Source organism: Gorilla gorilla, chromosome 11 (assembly GCF_029281585.2).
Source record: "Gorilla gorilla gorilla isolate KB3781 chromosome 11, NHGRI_mGorGor1-v2.1_pri, whole genome shotgun sequence".
In the NCBI taxonomy this organism is placed as follows: Eukaryota; Metazoa; Chordata; class Mammalia; order Primates; family Hominidae; genus Gorilla; species Gorilla gorilla.
In genome coordinates this window covers 109581556-109601844 of record NC_073235.2, presented here as the reverse complement: position 1 = coordinate 109601844, position 20289 = coordinate 109581556, and the positions used below count along the sequence as shown (strand labels likewise).

General features: G+C 41.5%; 1 protein-coding gene across 3 annotated transcripts in view; it reads right to left on the bottom strand.

Annotated features, from left to right (window-relative positions):
• Positions 1-10859: 10859 nt before the first annotated feature.
• CPO (carboxypeptidase O) overlaps positions 10860-20289 on the bottom strand; it is a 169787-nt gene continuing 160357 nt past the window's right edge. For all 3 annotated transcript variants that reach the window (XM_004033114.5, XM_055380418.2, XM_055380420.2), the window contains 3 exons: positions 19257-19459; positions 13712-13796; positions 10860-12877 (listed from right to left, as the gene is read on the bottom strand). In XM_004033114.5, coding sequence (XP_004033162.4) covers positions 12615-12877; positions 13712-13796; positions 19257-19459 — 551 coding nt within the window. In that variant the 3' untranslated portion in view covers positions 10860-12614. The remainder of the gene's footprint in view (positions 12878-13711; positions 13797-19256; positions 19460-20289) is intronic.

Below are 20289 nucleotides of genomic sequence, written 5' to 3'. Positions count from 1 at the left end.
GCTGTGTGGTCTGGAATGCATTATAATGTTATGTCTCAATTACAATATTCTTTGGTTGATACACAAGGCAGGCACAGCCAAGATCCAGCCTTAGGGCGCACTGCCACCTTCTGGAAGACCCTCTGTGTGCGGCGCCTGCTATCATCCTTCCTCCAATGCCACCAACCAGAAAACAAGCACTTGTTCATGGCCTCTGTCTTTAGAATCCAAGATCTGGGCACACCTAGCCATCTTCTCCTGTCCCTTCAAATTGGAATGTACTAATTCCCGAAGGAAGTGAAATGTGTTGCATTGTCTTTTCTTTTTTTCTTTTTTTTGGAGACAGAGCCTTGCTCTGTCGCCCAGACTGGAGTACAGTGGCATGATCTCGGCTCATTACAACCTCCACCTCCTGGGTTCAAGCGATTCTACTGCTTCAGCCTCCCGAGTAGCTGAGATTACAGGCATGCGCCACCACACCTGGCTCATTTTTTATATTTTTGGTAGAGAAGGGGTTTCACCATGTTGGCCAGGCCGGTCTCCAGTCCTGACCTCAAGTGATCTGCCCGCCTCAGCCTCCCAAAGAGCTGGGATTACAGGCATGAGCCACCGCACCCGGCTGCATTGTCATCTTAATTACAAACAAGTAACTAGGTTGGGGAAGCCACTGATGCAGAGATCTGTGATCATTACTCTCACCTTCTGCTCCTGAGGCTGGTAACAGACGCTGCTTACTGTAAATGAGTGCCTGGCACCAGTAGGATCCTGCCCTCGGGATCTGTGGAAGAAGTGCCAACATTATTTACACCATTATGCCTAGCGTTCCATTATTGCAACGCTAAGCATGTGGAAGTTATTTATATCCCACTGCTCAAGGTCATTGCCAAGGTCTGATCGCAAAAATTCAAAAAATTGCAACCTCAGGCATAAATGGGTTAAGGACTGGACCAAGGACTTGGAGCAGAAGTCACATGCACAGGCAGAGTGTTGGAGTGGAGGAAGCCCTGAGTTCTTCGGCCCTATTGCTATGTGGTGATTGTTTGAGATGGTGATTGAGATTCCACCTTACCAGCACGTTGAGACATCTAATGAGATATTTTCAGAAAACACCAAAGACACAGAAAAGCATCTATAGGTTTCCATTTAGACTCACAGCAAATGAAGACCAGCACACACAACTGTGTCTTCAAGGCACACCCTGCTGACTAGAGGAGGCTAGCTGTCAGGTTTTGGCTAGAAAAGCAAAAATACATTTGGGGAGATATCAGTCTCATCATCATGAAAAAGAATGGGATAACATTTCTCTATCAACAGCTTTCCTTTAAAATAACAAAAATATGATTATCAGGCAAATAAGAACATATTCTCATTAACTGAATTGATTGATTTCAGTTAATTACCTGAATTGCTTAAATTCAACTAGTATCCCTCTGAGTCAGCAGTTCTTATCTTTTGAAAGGGAGGTTACAGACTCTTTGAAAAATATTTTTTAAATGTGAAAATGTCTGTATGCTTCTTCCAGAAAAATGTATACACATTTTTTCTATTATTTAATAATATCTGTGAAACCCCATCACCACTGCCAAAGTGATCTTAACAGCACTTAATTAAAAATGCCTCTTGTAGCTAGTTTTCTTTGCAAGCCTGGGTTCAAGTTTTGGGCATCCTGGTTAATTTGGGGAGAAAGGAGGGGCCACAGGAATATTTGCAATAAGCAGATCCCTGGGTTGGGCACCTACAAGAAATGGCCAAGGATATTTCCACTTCTTTTCTGTTCCCTGGCCTCACACTGAAAGTAGATTTAAACGTTCATCGTTTGAAAATCCTGGACCTTCAGAGACACACATCTGAAAAGCTCAGATAACACCTTGCTTCAGCTCAGCTCCAGGAAAACAAAGCTGAATCAGGGTTCTGCCATAGCACCTGTTTGGACATGCTCTCTGTATTTACCCCTAGAGAAAAACCCTAATGAAAGTGATTTGGGAACATAGGCTTTCTTGTGGCAGGAGCATCAGACACCACATTTTCTGACAGTATCATTAGTATTAACAGTCTTAACTCCTAATATTTACTAAGCTCTTACATTGTGATTAGAGTAGGTGATCTAGGGTGGACAAGTCACTCTGTCGTGGAAAATCATCATTCAAAGCACTTTACAAACATTAACCTACCTAATCTCCCCAACAGCAGTGTAAGGTAGGTCCTCTTATCTGCAGTTTATCAATGAGGCAGTTGAGACACAAACATGTTCTGCGACTTGCCCAGGTACACAGCCATGAAGTGACTGGAGCTTTACCTGGGCAATATGGCTTTAGAGTTTTTGCTGTTAACGCTTCCCTAGAGTGTCTCTCACTTACCTGAATCCTGGGAATGGTTCATGAAAATAGATTCCTGAAGATTTTGTGTAAGGGCACGGAGACATGGTTGCTACAATTAAGCAGACACTGTGAGTAGAATGGACTTTGGCTTTGCTCTGGGGAATCCTGAACCTAATTTTGAATGTATGCCCAGCACATAGTTGAGAAATAAACGATTTTACCTTCTTTTTGAGAATATGACACTTAGAATCTGCTAGGGTGAACTCTGAGACTTGTAGAAAGGCCCTGTGCTTTTTCTGGGATAGGGGGAAGCTGTTGCTTTTTTTTTTTTTTCTTGAGATGGAGGTTCGCTCTTGTTGCCCAAGCTGGAGTGCAATGGTGCAATCTCGGCTCACTGCAACCTCTGCCTCCCAGGTTCAAGCGATTCTCCTGCCTCAGCCTCCCAAGTAGCTGGGATTACAGGCACTTGCCACCAAGCCCGGCTAGTTTTTTGTATTTTTAGTAGAAACAGGATTTCACCATGTTAGCCAGTCTGGTCTCGAACTCCTGACCTCAGGCGATCCACCCACCTTGGCCTCCCAAAGTGCTGGGATTACAGGCGTGAGCCACCGCACCCAGCCAGTTGTTGCTTTTTAACTGACCAGTGTCTACTCACTCTTCTTCCAACATAAGCGGCCTGATTTTATTTCCTATCTCAACCTACGTGCTTTGGGAAGCTGGTCTATGAGTGAACATGTGACCTGGGCTGGGACAACAGCATATTCCAACTTCTTGACTCATGGAGGCCCATTCAGTCCCTCTTTAGGAATTGTACTGGAACCACTACAAAAGAGAAACACTTTTTTTCCAGGGTTGTGGAGAGGATAGGATCCAGGACTAGAGCTGCAGGGGATGGGTGGAAGGACAATAAGAGCAGGGGTTGCATTTTGCTCTCACATGGAAAGAGCCTGCTTCAATAAAACCAACAGAAAAAGATCTGATGCAAAATTAAAATATGGAAACTCATTCAACTCTGATAACATCTTTGGAATCTCTGGATTCTTTTATTCTTGAACTCCCTTCAGATCTTTTAGTTATATGAACCAATGAATTTGGGAACAGGAGCTAACATCAGATGCTTGACTTTCTGAGAAGTAAAGAGCCAGAGACATCCAGGTTATTTCTTTTCTTTTTTTTTTTTTTTTTTGAGACAGAGTCTGGCTCTGTTGCCCAGGCTGGAGTGCGGTGGTGCAATCTTGGCTCACTGCAAGCTCTGCCTCCCAGGTTCAGGCCATTCTCCTTCCTCAGTCTCCTGTATAGCTGGGACTACAGGCGCCCACCACCACGCCCAGCTAATTTTTTGTATTTTTAGTAGCGATGGGGTTTCACCGTGTTAGCCAGGATGGTCTCGATCTCCTGACCTCGTGATCTGCCCGCCTCGGCCTCCCAAAGTGCTGGGATTACAGGTGTGAGCCACCGCGCCTGGCTGGTTATTTCTTGACTATGATTTAATTCCAGCCTCTTCTTCCCCACTCTGAGGGAGGGCATGTTCAGGTTTAGCCCCTTCTCCATTGCTTCTGCTGCAAACCCCTGATTCTCAACACTCCTCCCCAACTACCGCATCCTGCCTCATAAAAGATGCTGAGATTATTTTTAATTACAAATGTATAATTAACTGGTATGTCCATGGCTATTATCAGGATCTCAAATTGAAGATTGTGTCTTGTACAGAGTGCAGATCATTTAAGCAATCAGACTACTTCCAAGTTTTTCTCACATTCTAAGAAAACTAATGAACCCTTCCCTAGCCCGCTCCCACTCCCACCCCACAGAGGCTGAGTTAATGGCTCTTCTCCGTTAGTTGCTTGCACGTGGTCTCATTTTAGTACTTACCATTTTGTGAGGTGTTTGTTTACTTTTCTGCATTTTGAACTAGACTCTAAGATCCTTAAGGGCAGAAACTGTTGTCTTTCTTTTGTATTTTACTTCTTTTTATTCAAAAACTAAATCAAGATACCTCTGCTTACCTAGTGGCAACTTTTCCTAATTATGAGCCAAATACTCTATTGCGTTCCCCAGAGAAACAGCATCAACATTGCCTGGGAACTTGTTAGATATGAAGATTCTCCACATTCCCGCCTTCTGTCCCACTGCTGAATCAGAAACTCTGATGGGGAGATGGAACCCACCAGCTCAGGTTTTAACAAGCCTTCCAGATGATTTTGATGCCCACTAACAGTGGAGAATCACTACTCTAGCTTCTTGCCACTTGATGTGCCGTAGTCTGAGGACCAGCAATATCAGCATCACCTGGGAGTTTGTTAAACATGCAGACTCTCATGCTCTACCACTGATCTATTGATATGGACAAGAATCTGTGTTTTAACAAACTTTCCAGGTGATGTCTGCACTCTAAAGCTGTGCTACCTAAATTTTCAAGAGCATCAAATTACCTAGGGATTTTGTTAAATGCAAGTTCTGATGTTGAAAAATTTGATTTTTGAGGAAGCTTTCATCTAAAACTAATGCTACTGGCCCTGGACCACAATTTGAGTAGTAAGTGCTTCAGGTCTGCAGGGAAACTGGGGCACAGGTAGTATCTTTAGACCCATTACCCAGCCTTCCCAAATCAGAGCAGTTCTGTTTTTATCTGACTTATATTTTATGCTTCAAGGTAAATTTTTATTTAAATAAGAATTCTCCTGCACAACAAATCTTTGAAGCAACAGCCTTTGAGAAAATAGTCAACCTTTAAAGTGATAGACTTGCAAACCTAATTATAAAGTAAATGTCATAGGGTGAATTAGCGTATGTGTAAGAGGAAACTGATGGAGATTATAGTTTTTAATTTTTTAAAAGCTTTTTCAAGTTTCCATATTGAATGAGGTTTGAAATATGAGATTGAAATGAAGGTTGCATATGACTCAACACCTGACTATAAGATGGAAAACTAACCCTGAATTTCAACTGACACCTCAGCGTGACAATTCTGCATTTCCTATTTCCTATCTGAAAACACATGGCTCCTCACTTTTCCATTCTGCTTCCCTTCTGGCTTCTGTAGGTCTATAAGTCAATTTTCAGCATTATTATACTTTCTCAGGCAGGGATGAAACAAAGGTGATTGAAGACAAGTTCTCATGATCTTGTAATACTTGAATCCTGCTGAATAACCTCTCTGATTTCTGTCCCTTTGTGGGGAAACAATGGAAATTTCTGTGGCCACCAACTCAACTTAGTTGTTATTCAATTCATGTGTGTATGAAACCAACTTTGCAAAAATCATAATAGTGAGAAAATTATGGCAGTGAAAGGGATTTCATCTAACCACCTCCATCTTGCCTTTAACTTCCAAAATGCCCTTGGTCATTCCTGGGCCAAGCTAACTTTGGGAAAAATTTAGTTTATAGTTTAAATGATAATAGCCCTTCCCCAACTAAACCACCTTTGTAAAACTAATGGAAGGCCACCATATTAGGAGGATGAGGGGCCTGATTTATGCTAAGACGTAGGCCTTAGATTACCAGCCATTATTTTGAAGGTCGTAAGGTTTTCAACTTCCCCAATTACTTCTGTAAATAACACCTCTATTGTAAAACTTAAGATTGGCCCTTTGAGGTGTCTTTTCAGGCTTTTGCATTTCTGATGATGCCTCACCTGGACTAGTGACTCCTCTGTGGCCCCCACCCAGAAGTAGACTCAGCACATGGGGGCCATTTTCCATACCCCTATGATTGCATGCCCAACCAATCAGCATTCCCCCTGTCCTAGCCTCCTGCCTCCCAAACTATCCTTGAAAAACTCTAGCCTCCAAATTTTCAGGGCAGCTGCTTTGAGTAATAATAAAACTCCCATTTCCCGTTTAGCCAGCTCTATGTATATTAAGCTCTTTCTCTATTGTAACTCCCCTGTCTTGGTAAAGGAGCTCTATCTAGGCAGGGGGCAAAATGAACCCATTGGGTGGTTACATGCCCAGCATAATATTTTCTGAACTGTTTTTCCTGACTTCTTCCCTCTAATTATTTCACCTTAGATCATCCTTCCAGAGTAATCTTTACTCTTTACTCCCTCTGCCTCTTTACTCCTTTACTACTTCTGCTAGTACTCGCCACAGCCTATAGGGAGAATGTTTAGACTCTGGTCTGGCATTCAGGCTCTTCAACCACCTGATCCTAACCTGACTTTACATCTCACATTCTCAAGATCCTCTATCTAGTCAACTGGGTTTTTGTGGGTTCAAACTCATAGTGGGAAGACACATTACTCTTTGCCTCCTTTGTGTCTCTGTGGTTGCTTTTGCACCATCTATGTAAATAAAAAGGACACTGTTCATCTTTTACTGGAAGCATCATTTTGGAGCTGACTTTCAAAAATGTTTTTCTTTTTTTTAAATCCTCAGCAAAAACATAATAAGAGCTCTGTAGGAAAGGAACATGTTGGCAGGATAAGACTTAATACATTCACCATTAAAGCTCTTTGGAGCTTTATTTTTTATTTTAAATGAATAAATCCTGAAACAGAAATAAAAGTCCTTTTTCAGAGTAGCTGAGAAAAGACTATGCAGTCTTGATTACAGTAGAGTGGAAAACTATAATAAGTGGCTATTATTTTCTCATAAAGTCTTATCATAACACCAAATACTTTAAAATTTACAAGTCCATAAAGACTAATCTTTTTTTTTACTGTGCCTTCAACAAGAGGTTCAACTAAAAATATATGTTATCCTGAAATGAAAGTCTTATCTGGAAGAAGACTCTTCATATTCTAGAATGAGAAAATATTCAAAATAGAAATATTTCTGTTCATACAACATTTGTAATCTCCAGGCATATTCTGAATATTGAATAATAGTAATACTTGTATTAAAGGTTATTTTAGGAAATTAAAAACTTATGATGTTTTGGTAATAATTCTAAAACACTGACAATTACATTGGGTTCCCTAGAGGCAGGTCCAGATGTGAGGAGTCATGCATAAGTGATTTATTAAGGAGGTACTCCCAAAATAAACTAGTACGGGAGTGAGGAAGCAAGACAAAGAAAGGGAGGAAGCCAAGCAAGGGTGCAACCTCAAGGCAAGTTCTTTGGAGAGTAAGTTTAACCTTATCCCACACTATCTCTGGAAATAGTTACACTTCCCACTGCAAGAGAACTGGGCTTTCACACCCCTGGACTCATCCGTTACCCTCTAAGCAGAGACTGGGGGTTTCTGGTGGTGGATGTATTAAATCAAGTTTAGCCTAAAGCTGCTTTCTTACATATTTTAAGTTCATCCTAAAGGTTTCTCTGTACATAGTGAGCTATAACGTAAATGGAGGTATAAACAGACTGTAACCTACTCTTGTGCCAATCACAGAGTTTTGGCCAATCAAAGGGGGCCAACTGTTCAAACTGTGTTCAAATAAGGCAAATGACATGCTGTAACCAATCTGACTGTTTCTGTACCTCACTTTGGGTTTTCTATATGTCACTTTCCTTTTTCTGTCTATAAATCTTTTTCCACTATGTGACTTTGCCAGAGTCTCTCTGAGCCTACTCTAGCTCAGGAGTCTGCCTGATTCGTGAATCATTCCTTGCTCACTTAAAATCTGTTAACTTTAATCTGACTAAAGATTTTCTTCTAACAGGTGACACTGTCACACACTTCTAACTCCCTGTGGCTGCAGGCAAAGTACATGCAGTAGCTCAAGGGTAGCCACTGGAAAAAGTCACGAGTATGAGCCATTGGAGGCAAAAACACGTCAAAGATGGAGAGCGATGCAGGAGAAGTTACCTGAAGGAGTTTTGGCAAAGCACTGGCAGTATCCATTAGAGAGTACTTCTGACATCCTAAAACTGGAAAATTCCTATTCCAATAAAACTAATCAATCATTAAGAACAGTGTTATCAGCCGGGTGCAGTGGCTCACACCTGTAATCCCAGCACTTTGGGAGGCTGAGGTAGGAGGATTGCTTGAGGCCAGGAGTTCAAGACCAGCCTGGGCAACATAGCTGTCTCTACAAAAAAAAAAAAAAAAATTAGCCACATGTGGTGGTGTGCACCTGCAGTCACAGCTACTCAGGAGGCTGAAGATGGAGGATCACTTGAGCCCAAGAGTTTGAGGCTGCAGCGGGCTATGATTGTGCTACTGCACTCTAGCCTGGGGCAATAGAGTGAGATCCTGTCTCTAAAAACAAACAAACAAACAAACAAACAAACAAACGTGTGCCCATGGATGGGCATATTCTTAACCTCTCTGTCTCAGTTTCTTCATCAAATAAATAAAATATCTAACTCAAGATTCTTATGAGTATTGTCAGAGGTGTGTGAACCAGAGCAACTCCATCTTGAATAGGGTCTGAGTAAAATAAGGCTGAGACCTACTGGGCTGCATTCCCAGAAGGTTAAGGCATTCTAAGTCACAGGATGAGATAGGAGGTCTGCACAAGGTACAGGTCATAAAGACCTTGCTAATAAAACAGGTTGCAGTAAAGAAGCTGGCCAAAACCCACCAAAACCAAGATGGCGACGAGAGTGACCGCTGGTCCTCCTCACTGCTATACTCCCACCAGCACCATGACAGTTTACAAATGCCATAGCAACATCAGGAAGTTACCCTACATGGTCTAAAAAGGGGAGGCATGAATAATCCACCCCTTATTTAGCATATCATCAAGAAATAACCATAAAAATGGGCAACCAGCAGTCTTTGGGGCAGCTCTGTCTATGGAGTAGCCATTCTTTTGTTCCTTCACTTTCTTAATAAACTTGCTTTCACTTTACTCTATGGACTTGCCCTAAATTCTTTCTTGCGTGAGCTCCAGGAACCCTCTCTTGGGGTCTAGATTGGGACTTTCTGGTAACATCTTCACACAAGATAATACACATAAAATATTTCAATTGCTGCACATCATAAAATAAATTAATAATTATTAATAGATTTTTTAAAACTCTGTATTTAGTACTGCAATTTTATGTTCTTGGGCAGTGGGCTTCTCTTCGTGACATAATAAATTTATACCAGATTCAAGTGATATACATAAGATATGAATAATACTGGGGTGGTGTAAAGAATATATTTTTAATAACATATCAGGAGACTGATAAACTGCATAAGGAAGAGAAATAGGAGCTTGGTCATACATAGTGAAAACAAAAATATAACTCACTTTGACAGTGCTGTAAAAAAAAAACAAAACCCTAGAGCTAGAAGCTTGTATATCACCTACATTTATTATTTTGCATCATTTTAAACTCTAAATTCACCTGTAAGTCAAGAAGATCTAGATCCTTTGTAGGAATAGTTATGGAAAAAGCACTGATAGAGTTTGGTGGAAAGACAGAAATAGTAACAGAAAAGGCAGAATAGTCAAACTTCCTAAAAATAAAAAAGGAGGCATTATAAAAATACTTTGATTAGCACTGAGAGAATCTTAAATTGAACCATGTAAAATCACCAATACTTGAACTTTGTTGACCCACAAAAGCAGCAATTTCACAGGATTCAAAGTGGCACATAAAACCTACTGGGAGACAGTCCTTTAGAGCCTCTTTTTCTCCTGCACATCTTCCTAGCTGGGCCAAGGATGCAAGGCCCTGACCACTTTTACCTGGGCCATTTCTCAGTTTTATTTGCAGTAAGCAAGCAACCTTGAGTGATGGGGACATGTCTTCTTCTGGGATAAGATCAGGCTTGCTTATTGCTTGCTGTAGAAGCAGTGAATTCCAAAGTTTAATGTTTCTCTCGGTTGCACAACTCGCTGCAAGTGCACGTGGCATCTGGGCTCTTTGCATCATCCTCTTGGTGCTTGGGAGAAGGAGGAATCCCTGTAAATATGCTGATGCTCATGCTGCTTCATGTGCTTTGGGAAATAGTGTCCTTTGACTCTGACTGGGAGTTTCTTGCCTTCTACTAACATACATGAAGCATTAACAAACTAACTTCTTAGCTTTAAAGTAGGATGAAATCAAATCCCAGACCTAACCAAACTACAAACAGGATACTCTCAAGATTGCATTAGTAGCATCAGCTGTGAAGTTTTCCCAGCCAAATATCATTTTCCACCATGAAGCTGAAAACATTCTTAGAAAGATCAGTGTGGTCATTCACCATCTTTCTATCCCTGTTCTTAGGATTCTTTCACAGGAAGTAAAAAAACTTCCAGAAGCAGTAAAAAATGTGTCATGTGTCCCAGTATCCTATTCCCCCAGAGACAGGCGAAGCCCCTCAAGGAAGCTATGATCACATCCTGAAATCTGGAAAAATCCATGTGGGAGGTTTCAGGCAAGCTGATTGATTAACTGAGTTTCTCTCTATTCTCTTCTGACTTTATTTGCCCATGAGCTCCATCTCTAGACATGAATTAAACTTTGTAGATCAGAGCTCCCATAGTACTCAGAGGTCCGAAGTATTTTTAAAATAGCCTTGAAGATAAAACCCAAGCTAGATGAACACTGATAACCAGTGTCTCTAATCACAGCTCCCCTGCTTTCTTCTTGAATATAGCATTGGGTGGTCACACTAGTTTTCTTCCCTTCTAGGCTGACCGTTGATGAAACCAAACCATTTCCTCCTGACAATGCCACAATTGTGGAGTTGGCATTTTTATGTTAATAGCAGTTCCCTGATTCATTAAACCCTATTGCCTCTGACATTTTCCTTTCTGACCCTTATCAGCCACACACTAGCAAAACATGAAGAAATAAAGACGACAAAGAAAGGCAATAAAAGGGTTACAACCAAGAAGTGTATTGTGACTGTGACCAACAAGGAAATTGGGCAATGGGTGACTGAACACCCACGGATGCCCTGTCAGCTGGTCACAACTACATTTATTCGAAGCCTGACAACTGCTTAGCACCATTTCAAGGTGTCACATAGAGATACATAGGAAATGACAGTCATGGCTGCTACTTTAACAGCACTCACAGTTTAATAGATGAGATAGCACAATTAAATGCCTAGATATCCGTACACGTACAATGTGGGCCTTCCTCTCCTCTCTACTGACTTTTCATTTCATAGTATGTGTCACAAACTGCAATATTTAGTTTCTTTATTTGTGTTCTTGCTTATTGTACTCCCCTAGAGCTGGGATTCACCTGGTATGAAACAGCGTGACCGTGCCAATTATTTGTGGCTTCTAGTCCTGATTTCACCCACTGGAATATAAATTTCAAATAGACAGGGACTATGTCTATCTTATTCACCATTGTAACCCCAGAACCTATCAAAATGCACCTAGTAGATCCTTAATTTTTTTAATGAATAAATAAGTAAATAAAACCAGCAACAGTCATCAAGAGGGATTGTATAACTTATCCTCTGAATGCTGCTACTAACTCATTAACACAAAATTAAGAAAGCAAGACCCTGGTTCAAAAGCATAAGCAAAATTTTTGAAGAATACAGATGAGAAAAAATCCCCAGACCCCGAGGCAGAAGACCTATTCCTACTTCATTTTCCTTAGTGAATGTTGAGATCATAAATCACAAAAATCAGTAGAATACAAAAGGCCCTATCAGAATCTCATTGTGTGACTTTTAGTTAGATTTCAAGAGCAGTGGGGTTCCACTGGAACTCACAGGCTTCTCCACATTTAAAGCTGAATAGGATAATAGCCATCTAGTTGAGTTGCCTCGAATTGTAGCTGAGCTACCGACTATGAAGCTAAGCCAGTGAAGCTCAAGGGTGTGATATAAACACCAGATAGAGTCATTTCACTGATGGCCCCAATCCTTCACTCACCACCTTCTGTTCTGCTCCACCCCTTGATGCAGAGCTCAGCCATGTGACTTCCTTTGGCAAATGGGATGTTAGCAAATAGGATGCAAGCAGAGGTTTGAAAAGCGCCTGCACATTGAGACTTGCTCTGCTGCTTTTGCTCCTTCACCATGGCCATGAGTGCATAGTACTAATGTGCTGGATGAGAAGATACATGGAGCACAGCCCCTGTTCCTCATTGCAGCTGAGGCTATCCTATACTAGCCTATAGTAGCCAACCCCCAGAGTGAGTTCATCCGAGATCTACCAGATGCCCTGAAACTGACCATGGATGCCTAAGCGAGCACAACCAAGATCACTGCATCGTGACCTGTAGATTTGCACCACTTGGTTTTAGAGAGGTTTGGTTTGTAGCATTATTGTAGCAATAACTAACTAATACCTAACTAATTCCTCGTATAAAGGAATAAAGCTCAACTGACAGAAAAACAAATATTAAAACGCAGGCATGATTTTTCCTTATTGAAATAGGAAGTATTTTTAGTTAAATTATTTGGTTTCTTTACAACCATAACACACCGTTCCTCCAGCCACACTCATGCCACTGGGGTTGAGCAGGCCTGGGCAGAATGCACTTAGAGAAGAGACATGCAGGACACCAGCAGGCCCAGCAGCATAGTGGCAGATGTCACCCTTCCAGCACTGTCCGAGTGCCAGGGTTTCGCATACACATCATCCAGGACTGACAGCACAGCCTCCATGGTCTCCTCACAGGTGGGCTGGATCTGAGCTTCTGGCAGAACAAACCCATATGTTCCACTGTCCCTCAGCTCAAACGTATATGAGAAGGGAATCCCAATGTCTCGGGCCCAGTCTCTTGAAGACCCTGATGAAGCATCTACAGGTGAAAACATGAAGGCAGAGGTAGTAGTCGTACTTTGGAAGAACGGATTTCTATAGCCATTTCAGGAACTAAAGGTTCACTTAGTAAAATAAAGAAGCTCTTTTAGATCAGGGTCTCAGAAATAGCTGTCTTCTCTTTCTTCTTGGTTGTAAGCCCCTGCAGGGTGGGAACCACATCTTATTCAGTATCTCTGTCCCCCATCATACCTGGCACTGTGTCTGGCACATAGAGAGGTTTGGCTAAAGTTTCTTAGCTGAGTCACTGACTGACTTGGCAACCTAATATTGCCTGGCAAGAGTGAACTGAGTCATTTAAAGAAAGGAACAGAAACAAAATAACCCACAAGAAAAATATTATACAAGTATTTAGAGGGGGGCTCATAGAGGGTGGAGAAGGTGGAGATTGGGGTTGGGAGAAACAGTGCGCTCTCCTTTCAACTAAATTCTTGTCTTTAGATTTTTTCTCCAGGGCTTTCTTAGCCTGATGGGTCCTCTGGGAACTGAATTGACTGACCAAAGGTCAGTGGACAATGTCCTTCCTGTTAACTCTTGTGCCTTCTAGCTTGCCAGCTCTTTTTAACTGAAGCCAGGAGAAGTTCTGGTCTGAGCCAGCGCATTAATTCTTTTTCTTTTAGTTCATACCTTATCCCTAGAGAGTATAATTCCGGATTTGTACAGACTCCCTTTTATCCTTGGTCATTTTGATTTGTACAACTCCCTGTTGATCCCAGGAACTCTTCTGTTCCTCTCCCGCCTATCTCACCATCCAAAGTCCACTGACTTCTTTTGTGCCTTAGATACTATTGAAGAGGCAAAAAAAGATACTTACATAAAATATCTGCACTCGATCCAACTCTATAATTGGTTCCATACTTTGCTTTCAATGCATTTGCTGCCTTCTGTCCAACTTGAATCTGTAGGTGGGAAATGCAGAGACAGATATCTGGTGTTTAAAATAAATCCAACAATCCAACCATTTGGTGTTTTGTCCAGATTCATCTCCAGAGTTTTAGGCCACCTTTCCAACTTCCCATCGGACGTCTACATCTAGGTAGCCTGCTGGTAACTCAGACTCAACACACTTAATCCAGTTTCACCATCTCTCCCACTAATAAGGCTGCTCTGACTTTCATATTTCTGGGCTTGCATTCTCTTCCAAACACACACGTAGAATTCTGCAGGCATCTCTGATATTCCCTAAAACAGTTGCCAAGTTGCATTTCCAGTGCCATCATTCTATGTCAGACTCTACCTCTGAAATGGTCTGTTGCATCTTCTAATAGATTTCTCTCACCAATCCTTCTTTCAAGTGATCCCACCTGGCTTCCAGATGAAATTTGGTAGCATACAGCTGTGATCATGAGCCTGTGGAAAAGTCTTCAAGAGCTCCTCATTGCTCACTGAATTAAGTACAAACTTCTCAGCCTAGTTTTTGAGATCCTCTCCAATATGACTCTAACCCACCTTCCCAACACCATATTTTGTCATCCCTCCTAGATGATAGTCAAAAACTCATTTTCCTACCATTCCTCAGCCTTACCCTACATTCCTCAGCCTCTATCTTTCCTCAGGATATTTCCTCCACATGGGACCCCTACCTCTTATCTCTGCCTGCTGAGATTCTGCCCAGCTTCAAAGGATTTTTTCAAATGCCAGCTCCTCCAAGAGGCCTTACCTGATCCCTCCAACTGGATTCTCTCTCTCCCCACTTTGAATCCTCATAGCCCTTTGTTCATTCCTCTCTCTGACCCCCCTCTTCTTTTTCCTTATAGTGTTTAATCTCATTTTATATATATATATATATATATGTGTGTGTGTGTGTGTGTGTGTGTGTGTTCTACCTGTCGGACGGAATATCCCACTGCTTCCCCTGACAGTCTCCCTCCCTGCCTGGACTGTGATCTGCCAAAGCTTTACCCCTCAGGGCTTCCTGACTGCACTCCAGGTGCACCAGCTCCCCGGATGCCTGACTAGGGACAGGTCTCGTTTTAGATTCTCTTTCTCCCAGCTCTGTATTGTCCAGCTGAACCCTAAGATGTTGCAGAGTAGTGCTTGTCTAGAGAGGGAACTCGCCCAGCGAAATTCAAAAGGAACAACATTTATGTTGGCCAAAAGGCAGTAAGGAAGTTGGGGGGATCATACTGGGCAGTTGTGGGCAGTGTTCTTAAGGCACTTGGGGCTTTCTGTGTATGACTAAAATCAAAGGAAAAACACTCTGTCAAACATACTTGCAAGTCACTTGCTTTCTCTCCACTCAATACTAAGAATGCCATCTTTGGCCATTCACCTCCCTCACTTCCTAAAAAGGGATTCTGAGTCTGCCTCAGTTCCTGGGTTTGTGTTATCCAGAATTGAGATAATGGGTAGGAGAGGCTAAAAACGCTGGTTTAATCATTTACACTGGGAGGCGGTACAAGAACGGTCTGCTGGAGAGAGAAATTCTGGTAAGGAAATGAGAGTGAGGGGTGGGCAGGATTCAGGGTAGCTGCTGTATGTGATGAAGTTGAGAGAAGGGGCCTGGGAAAAGCATTGTGATTTACCAACCACACTCCCTTCTGAAGTTCTTTAAGAGTCTCTAGCAGAGATATGAATTGCTTTTAATTATTTTTAATTCCCATGTTTTTTTTTTTTTTAAATGGAACTCCATGCTAACTGGTCCATGTGGGGCCTTACCTTTCATTGCGATATATGCATCAGACCAGACTACACTTGCCATCCCAGTGGTTCCTTGCTTTTTTTTTCTTTCCTGCAGCTTGCCCTAGACAACAAATCTTTTTTTCCACATTGCCAGCTATCATTTATTTTATCCGATATCATTGCCTTTCCTTGAATCCTGGCTGTGGGGTAGGAAACAGTCTTTCCAGTTTACCCTTCTTTGTTGATAAAATAACTTTTGAGCTCTATTTTAATAATTCCATGAGGAATTACTATGGGGAAGCAGAGAGGAGTAAGAGATAGACATGAGAAGCATTCAGTTGTGATCCTCAGCTTAGCAATTTGGGCATTTCTGAGAAGATAAAATGGAAATCCCCCAGACTTCTGAATTCAGCTTCTGTCTCTGGAGGTGGAACTCCTGATTGTACTTCTCTCTCCTTCGACACTACATTGCAAGGCTATAATAGAGCCAATTTCTCTGCCGCCTTTTTTTCTCAGCTTATAGGTACTTCCTAATAAAAATAATAAAAACTCATTTGCCAATAGTACATAATATACATTTGTAAAAACCTCCGGCCTGCTTAACAACTCTTTCTCTGGGCCCAGAGAATTTCCTGTAAGCATATATTCAGAGGCAGGCCCACGGAATGGTTGAATAAAGCTCTGGCCTAGTAGGGGTGGGGGCAACAGAGCTTGGGATGGAGTACAGAGGTTGATACAAAGAGAGTTCAAATGGAAAGAATGTAAGCATGTAAAACATTAGAATTCTTATAGCTATTCTAATTTCCAGAGCAGTTTAGAAAGAGGCTATATATAGTTATGTTTCTCTTACATAGTGATTGCCAAGCTGTCTATCATGTAGTATAATATTTACCATGATTTCTATAAACTTTTGGTTTTTGTAAATAATAGAGATTAATTATTAGTCTCTGCTGCTTGTAAATAGTACTAGAAATGGAAATCTCCTTGGAGCAGTTGGCTTGATTCTGTGTCTTTGCGCACTCTATCAAAGCTTGCCCCCAAGAACCTAAAAACACTGCTAAGCAGCTTCAATGAGGTAGACATGTGGTAGTAAAATATTCACAGTCTTTTTATCGAAAAGTCTTGGAGACGACTGTTTATGTGAACTCTTCAGCACTTGAGACTGTAAGAGATACAGAATTGAAGCCATCTTTCTCAATTTGATGTACTGGTTTCTGTATATAGTGCTATGGAGTTGCCAGTTATTCTCTTCTTAGAGTTACTGTCCAGTAGTGATGGTGCCATTGCCTCAGGTCCCTCCTGCTGTCTTGCTCCTTCTAGCCTCTGGCCACAGCACAGGGCTCTAACCAGACAGCCAATCAGCAGTACAAGACCCTCCAATCTTTGAATACAAACTTTGCAAAATGGTCACGGAGTATCTGTTTTCCTGAACCAATTAGAGAATGAAGTAGCCAAGAAAAATACTGGAATATACTAGCCTCCTTTTTCTGTTGGCGGAAGACCCCTTTCCATCAAAGATCTCTAATTACCTGTCTTTGGAGATTCATTTGTGTTTGTCACAGATCCTTTTAAGCAGAAAGTAGGAATCTACAACAAATATCCCTGAAACTGGGAAAAAGGAGCATTCTGGGCTTCTTGACTGAAATATCTGATTCTGTAGATTTCTTTATTGAAGAAATAGGACTTCCAGGGCTCACATATGAGAAAGAAATAGTGCATAGTTGACTGGGAATCTAGCTGATAATGACTCCTAGAAGTTGCACATCCTTTCTGAGCAGAGAGAGGTAGTGCGAGGTAGTGGGATGATGAATGTGGCCTCTGGAGTCTAAAGACATGAGTTCTAGCCTGGGCCCCACCACTTCCTATTTATAGAGTTCTGATGATAAAGTTAACTCAGAGTTTCAATTTCTATACTCCAAAGTGAATGTAATATATTATCATGAGGGTCAAAGGAGATAACAGCTATAAATCTCTCTGTAAATTGTAAAGATCTAGGCAGATGTTAGTTATTTCCACATGTTACAAAATGATCATATAGTACAAGTGTTCCTGGACCAAGAAAAGAAAGAATAATTGCAAGAAAGGTACTTGAGTGTTGTTGGACATTTTTGACTGTTGGGAGAAGGGCTCCTTCCAGCAAAGGTCTACAGTGGTTTTTCTTTTAGTGTTCAGGCCTTGTGTCTTCTGGGTCGTGCTCCAGAGGGAGATGTGCAAAAGGTATAACCTAACCAATAGGTCATCAGGCCTCTGTGATATTAAGAACAGAGCAAGCTTAGCCCCACTTCTTCTCAGCATTTGCATATAAAGAGGAGCATGTTTAAAAAAATAAAAAGATAAACAGAAAATAACAAGTGTTGGCAAGAATGTGGAGAAACCCTTATGTACTGTTGGTAGGAATATCAAATGGAGCAGCCTCTGTTAAAAACAGTATGGTGGTTCCCCAAAAAATTAAAAATAGAATTGCCATGTGATCCAGCAATTACATTTTGGATATGAATCAAAAAAACTGAAAGCAGAGTCTTAAGAGAGAAGTGCACACCCATATTCATAGCAGCATTGTTCATAATAGCCAAAAGGTGAAAGCAACCCAAGTGTGTCCATTGACAGATAAGCGGATGGGATGAACGAAATGTAGTATATACACAAGATGGAATATTATTTGGCTTTACAAAGGAAGAAAATTCGGATACACCCTACAACATGAGGAAACTTGGGATAATATGCTTAGTGAAAGCCAGTCATAAAAAGATAAATACTGCATGGTTCCCTTATATGAGGTATCTAGATTGGTAAGATTCATAGAAACAGACAGTAGAGTGATGGTTGTGAGGGACTCGTGTAGGAAGAAATGGAAAGTTGTTTAATAGGCATAGTTTCAATTATGCAAGATGAAGAAGTTCCAGTGATTGGCTGCATAACCATATGAATATACTTAACACTACTGAACTGTATACTTTAACAATGGTTAAGATAGTAAATTTTACGTTTATTTTACCACAATTAAAATGGAAAAAAATTAAAAATAAAAGGAAAACAAATATTACAATTTGCAATTCTAAATTTATCCTCTCTTTGACTTGTGTCTGTTGTCCTCTGGTTCACAAAAGGGCAAAGAGCCCAGTCCTTCTCAGTAATTCTGCCCAACAGTGCTTGGGTAAACACAGCTTCAGAGAAGGACCCGGATAAGACCAAACACAGTTTCTCTGCTCCAGCTTGCATTTCGCTGGCACTTCCCCTTACAAATAATCCTAGGCAAATACTGAAGGAAGAGTTTAGGAGAAAATAGAGCATTGTGTTTAGCAGAGAAGAGAGCAGATATTATTTAGCCGTGTTATTTTAGATATGCCATATTCCACTAACAGCTGGCAAGTTCTTGAAAGCACGGTTCAAAAGCTGTAATTGCTGAACGGAGCTCCAAGAGAATTTACAGAAATGAAAGTGCATTCCTGCAGATTATTAACATAATCATCTCATTTATATTATAGATGAATACCTAAGATGTCTCCCAACTTGACACTTTATGAAACAGGTAGTTAATTAATGTAGGTAAAGCAGCATTTAACCCGAAGCCTTCCCAGCAGGCGTCTGGCAAGGTGCAAAAGCAGGAAAAAGAATATAGGGATAAGCAGAGAGAACAAAAGGGTGGCTGGAGCCAAAATCTTGGAAATGGAAATCAGAAAAAGGAAGGCAGAGGTCTTGCTGAGGTTTTTCTGGAGGCCTTGGCGCTGTGGACTCACCATTTCTGGGTGGTTACTTGATTTATTTTTGGTGTAGCCGTAAGGTGTGAGAATTAACTGCCCATAAGAGTGCATGGTCAGGAAGCACAAAATATCATCCTTCTTGCTCTCTATGAAGCTGGCAACAGCTTTAGTCTCTGGTTCAGACACTGGCCCTGTCCCACAGAATGTTTGATCTTGGCAGTTTCTAGAGGCACCAATACCTAGAATATGGAAGAAACCACAAAGAAGGCTGCGTGATCTCAGTTTGGAAATGACCAATGGCAAGGAGTCATCCATACTCAGGGCCTCTGTGAGTAGAATCAGCGCTTGCCCTTGGTTGTCTGAGTTAGTCCAGGCTAAATTAGTCAACTTGGAGAGTCACTGAAGGATAACCATTCTAGAAGGAACTCAGAATAGCAGAAAGGGGTAACGTTAGGATTTAGAAACAAACTCCATGCTTCCATGGCCCGGGAAAGGGGATACAAAATGAAATGGCATTTTAGTATACTTGTATTTTTTTTTTTTTTTTTTTGAGACAGAGTCTTGCTCTGTCGCCCAGGCTGGAGTACAGTGGTGCGATCTCTGCTCACTGCAAGCTCCACCTCCTGGGTTCATGCCATTCTCCTGCCTCAGCCTCCCCAGTAGCTGGGACTACAGGCACCCACCACCACGTGAGGCTAATTTTTTTTTTTTTTTGTATTTTTAGTAGAGATGAGGTTTCACCGTGTTAGCCAGGATGGTCTCGATCTCCTGACCTTGAGATCTGCCCACCTCGGCCTCCCCAAAGTGCTGGGATTACAGGCATGAGCCACCATGCCCGGCCAGTATACTTTTACTTAAACCTGAAACAAATGCCTGGAAAGCAGTTATTGGGTTCCTGGGTAAGGTTCTGACATTGTCTTTTTGATTTAAGTTTTTCCTTCATGTCTTACTAGCTTGGTCTCATTAGAGCTATTTAGCAAGGGCATAAGTAGTCTGTAATCCTCATTAATAATAATAAGAATGACCAGCTGAGCACCTCCTATCTGCTAGGTACTGTGCCCAACACTTC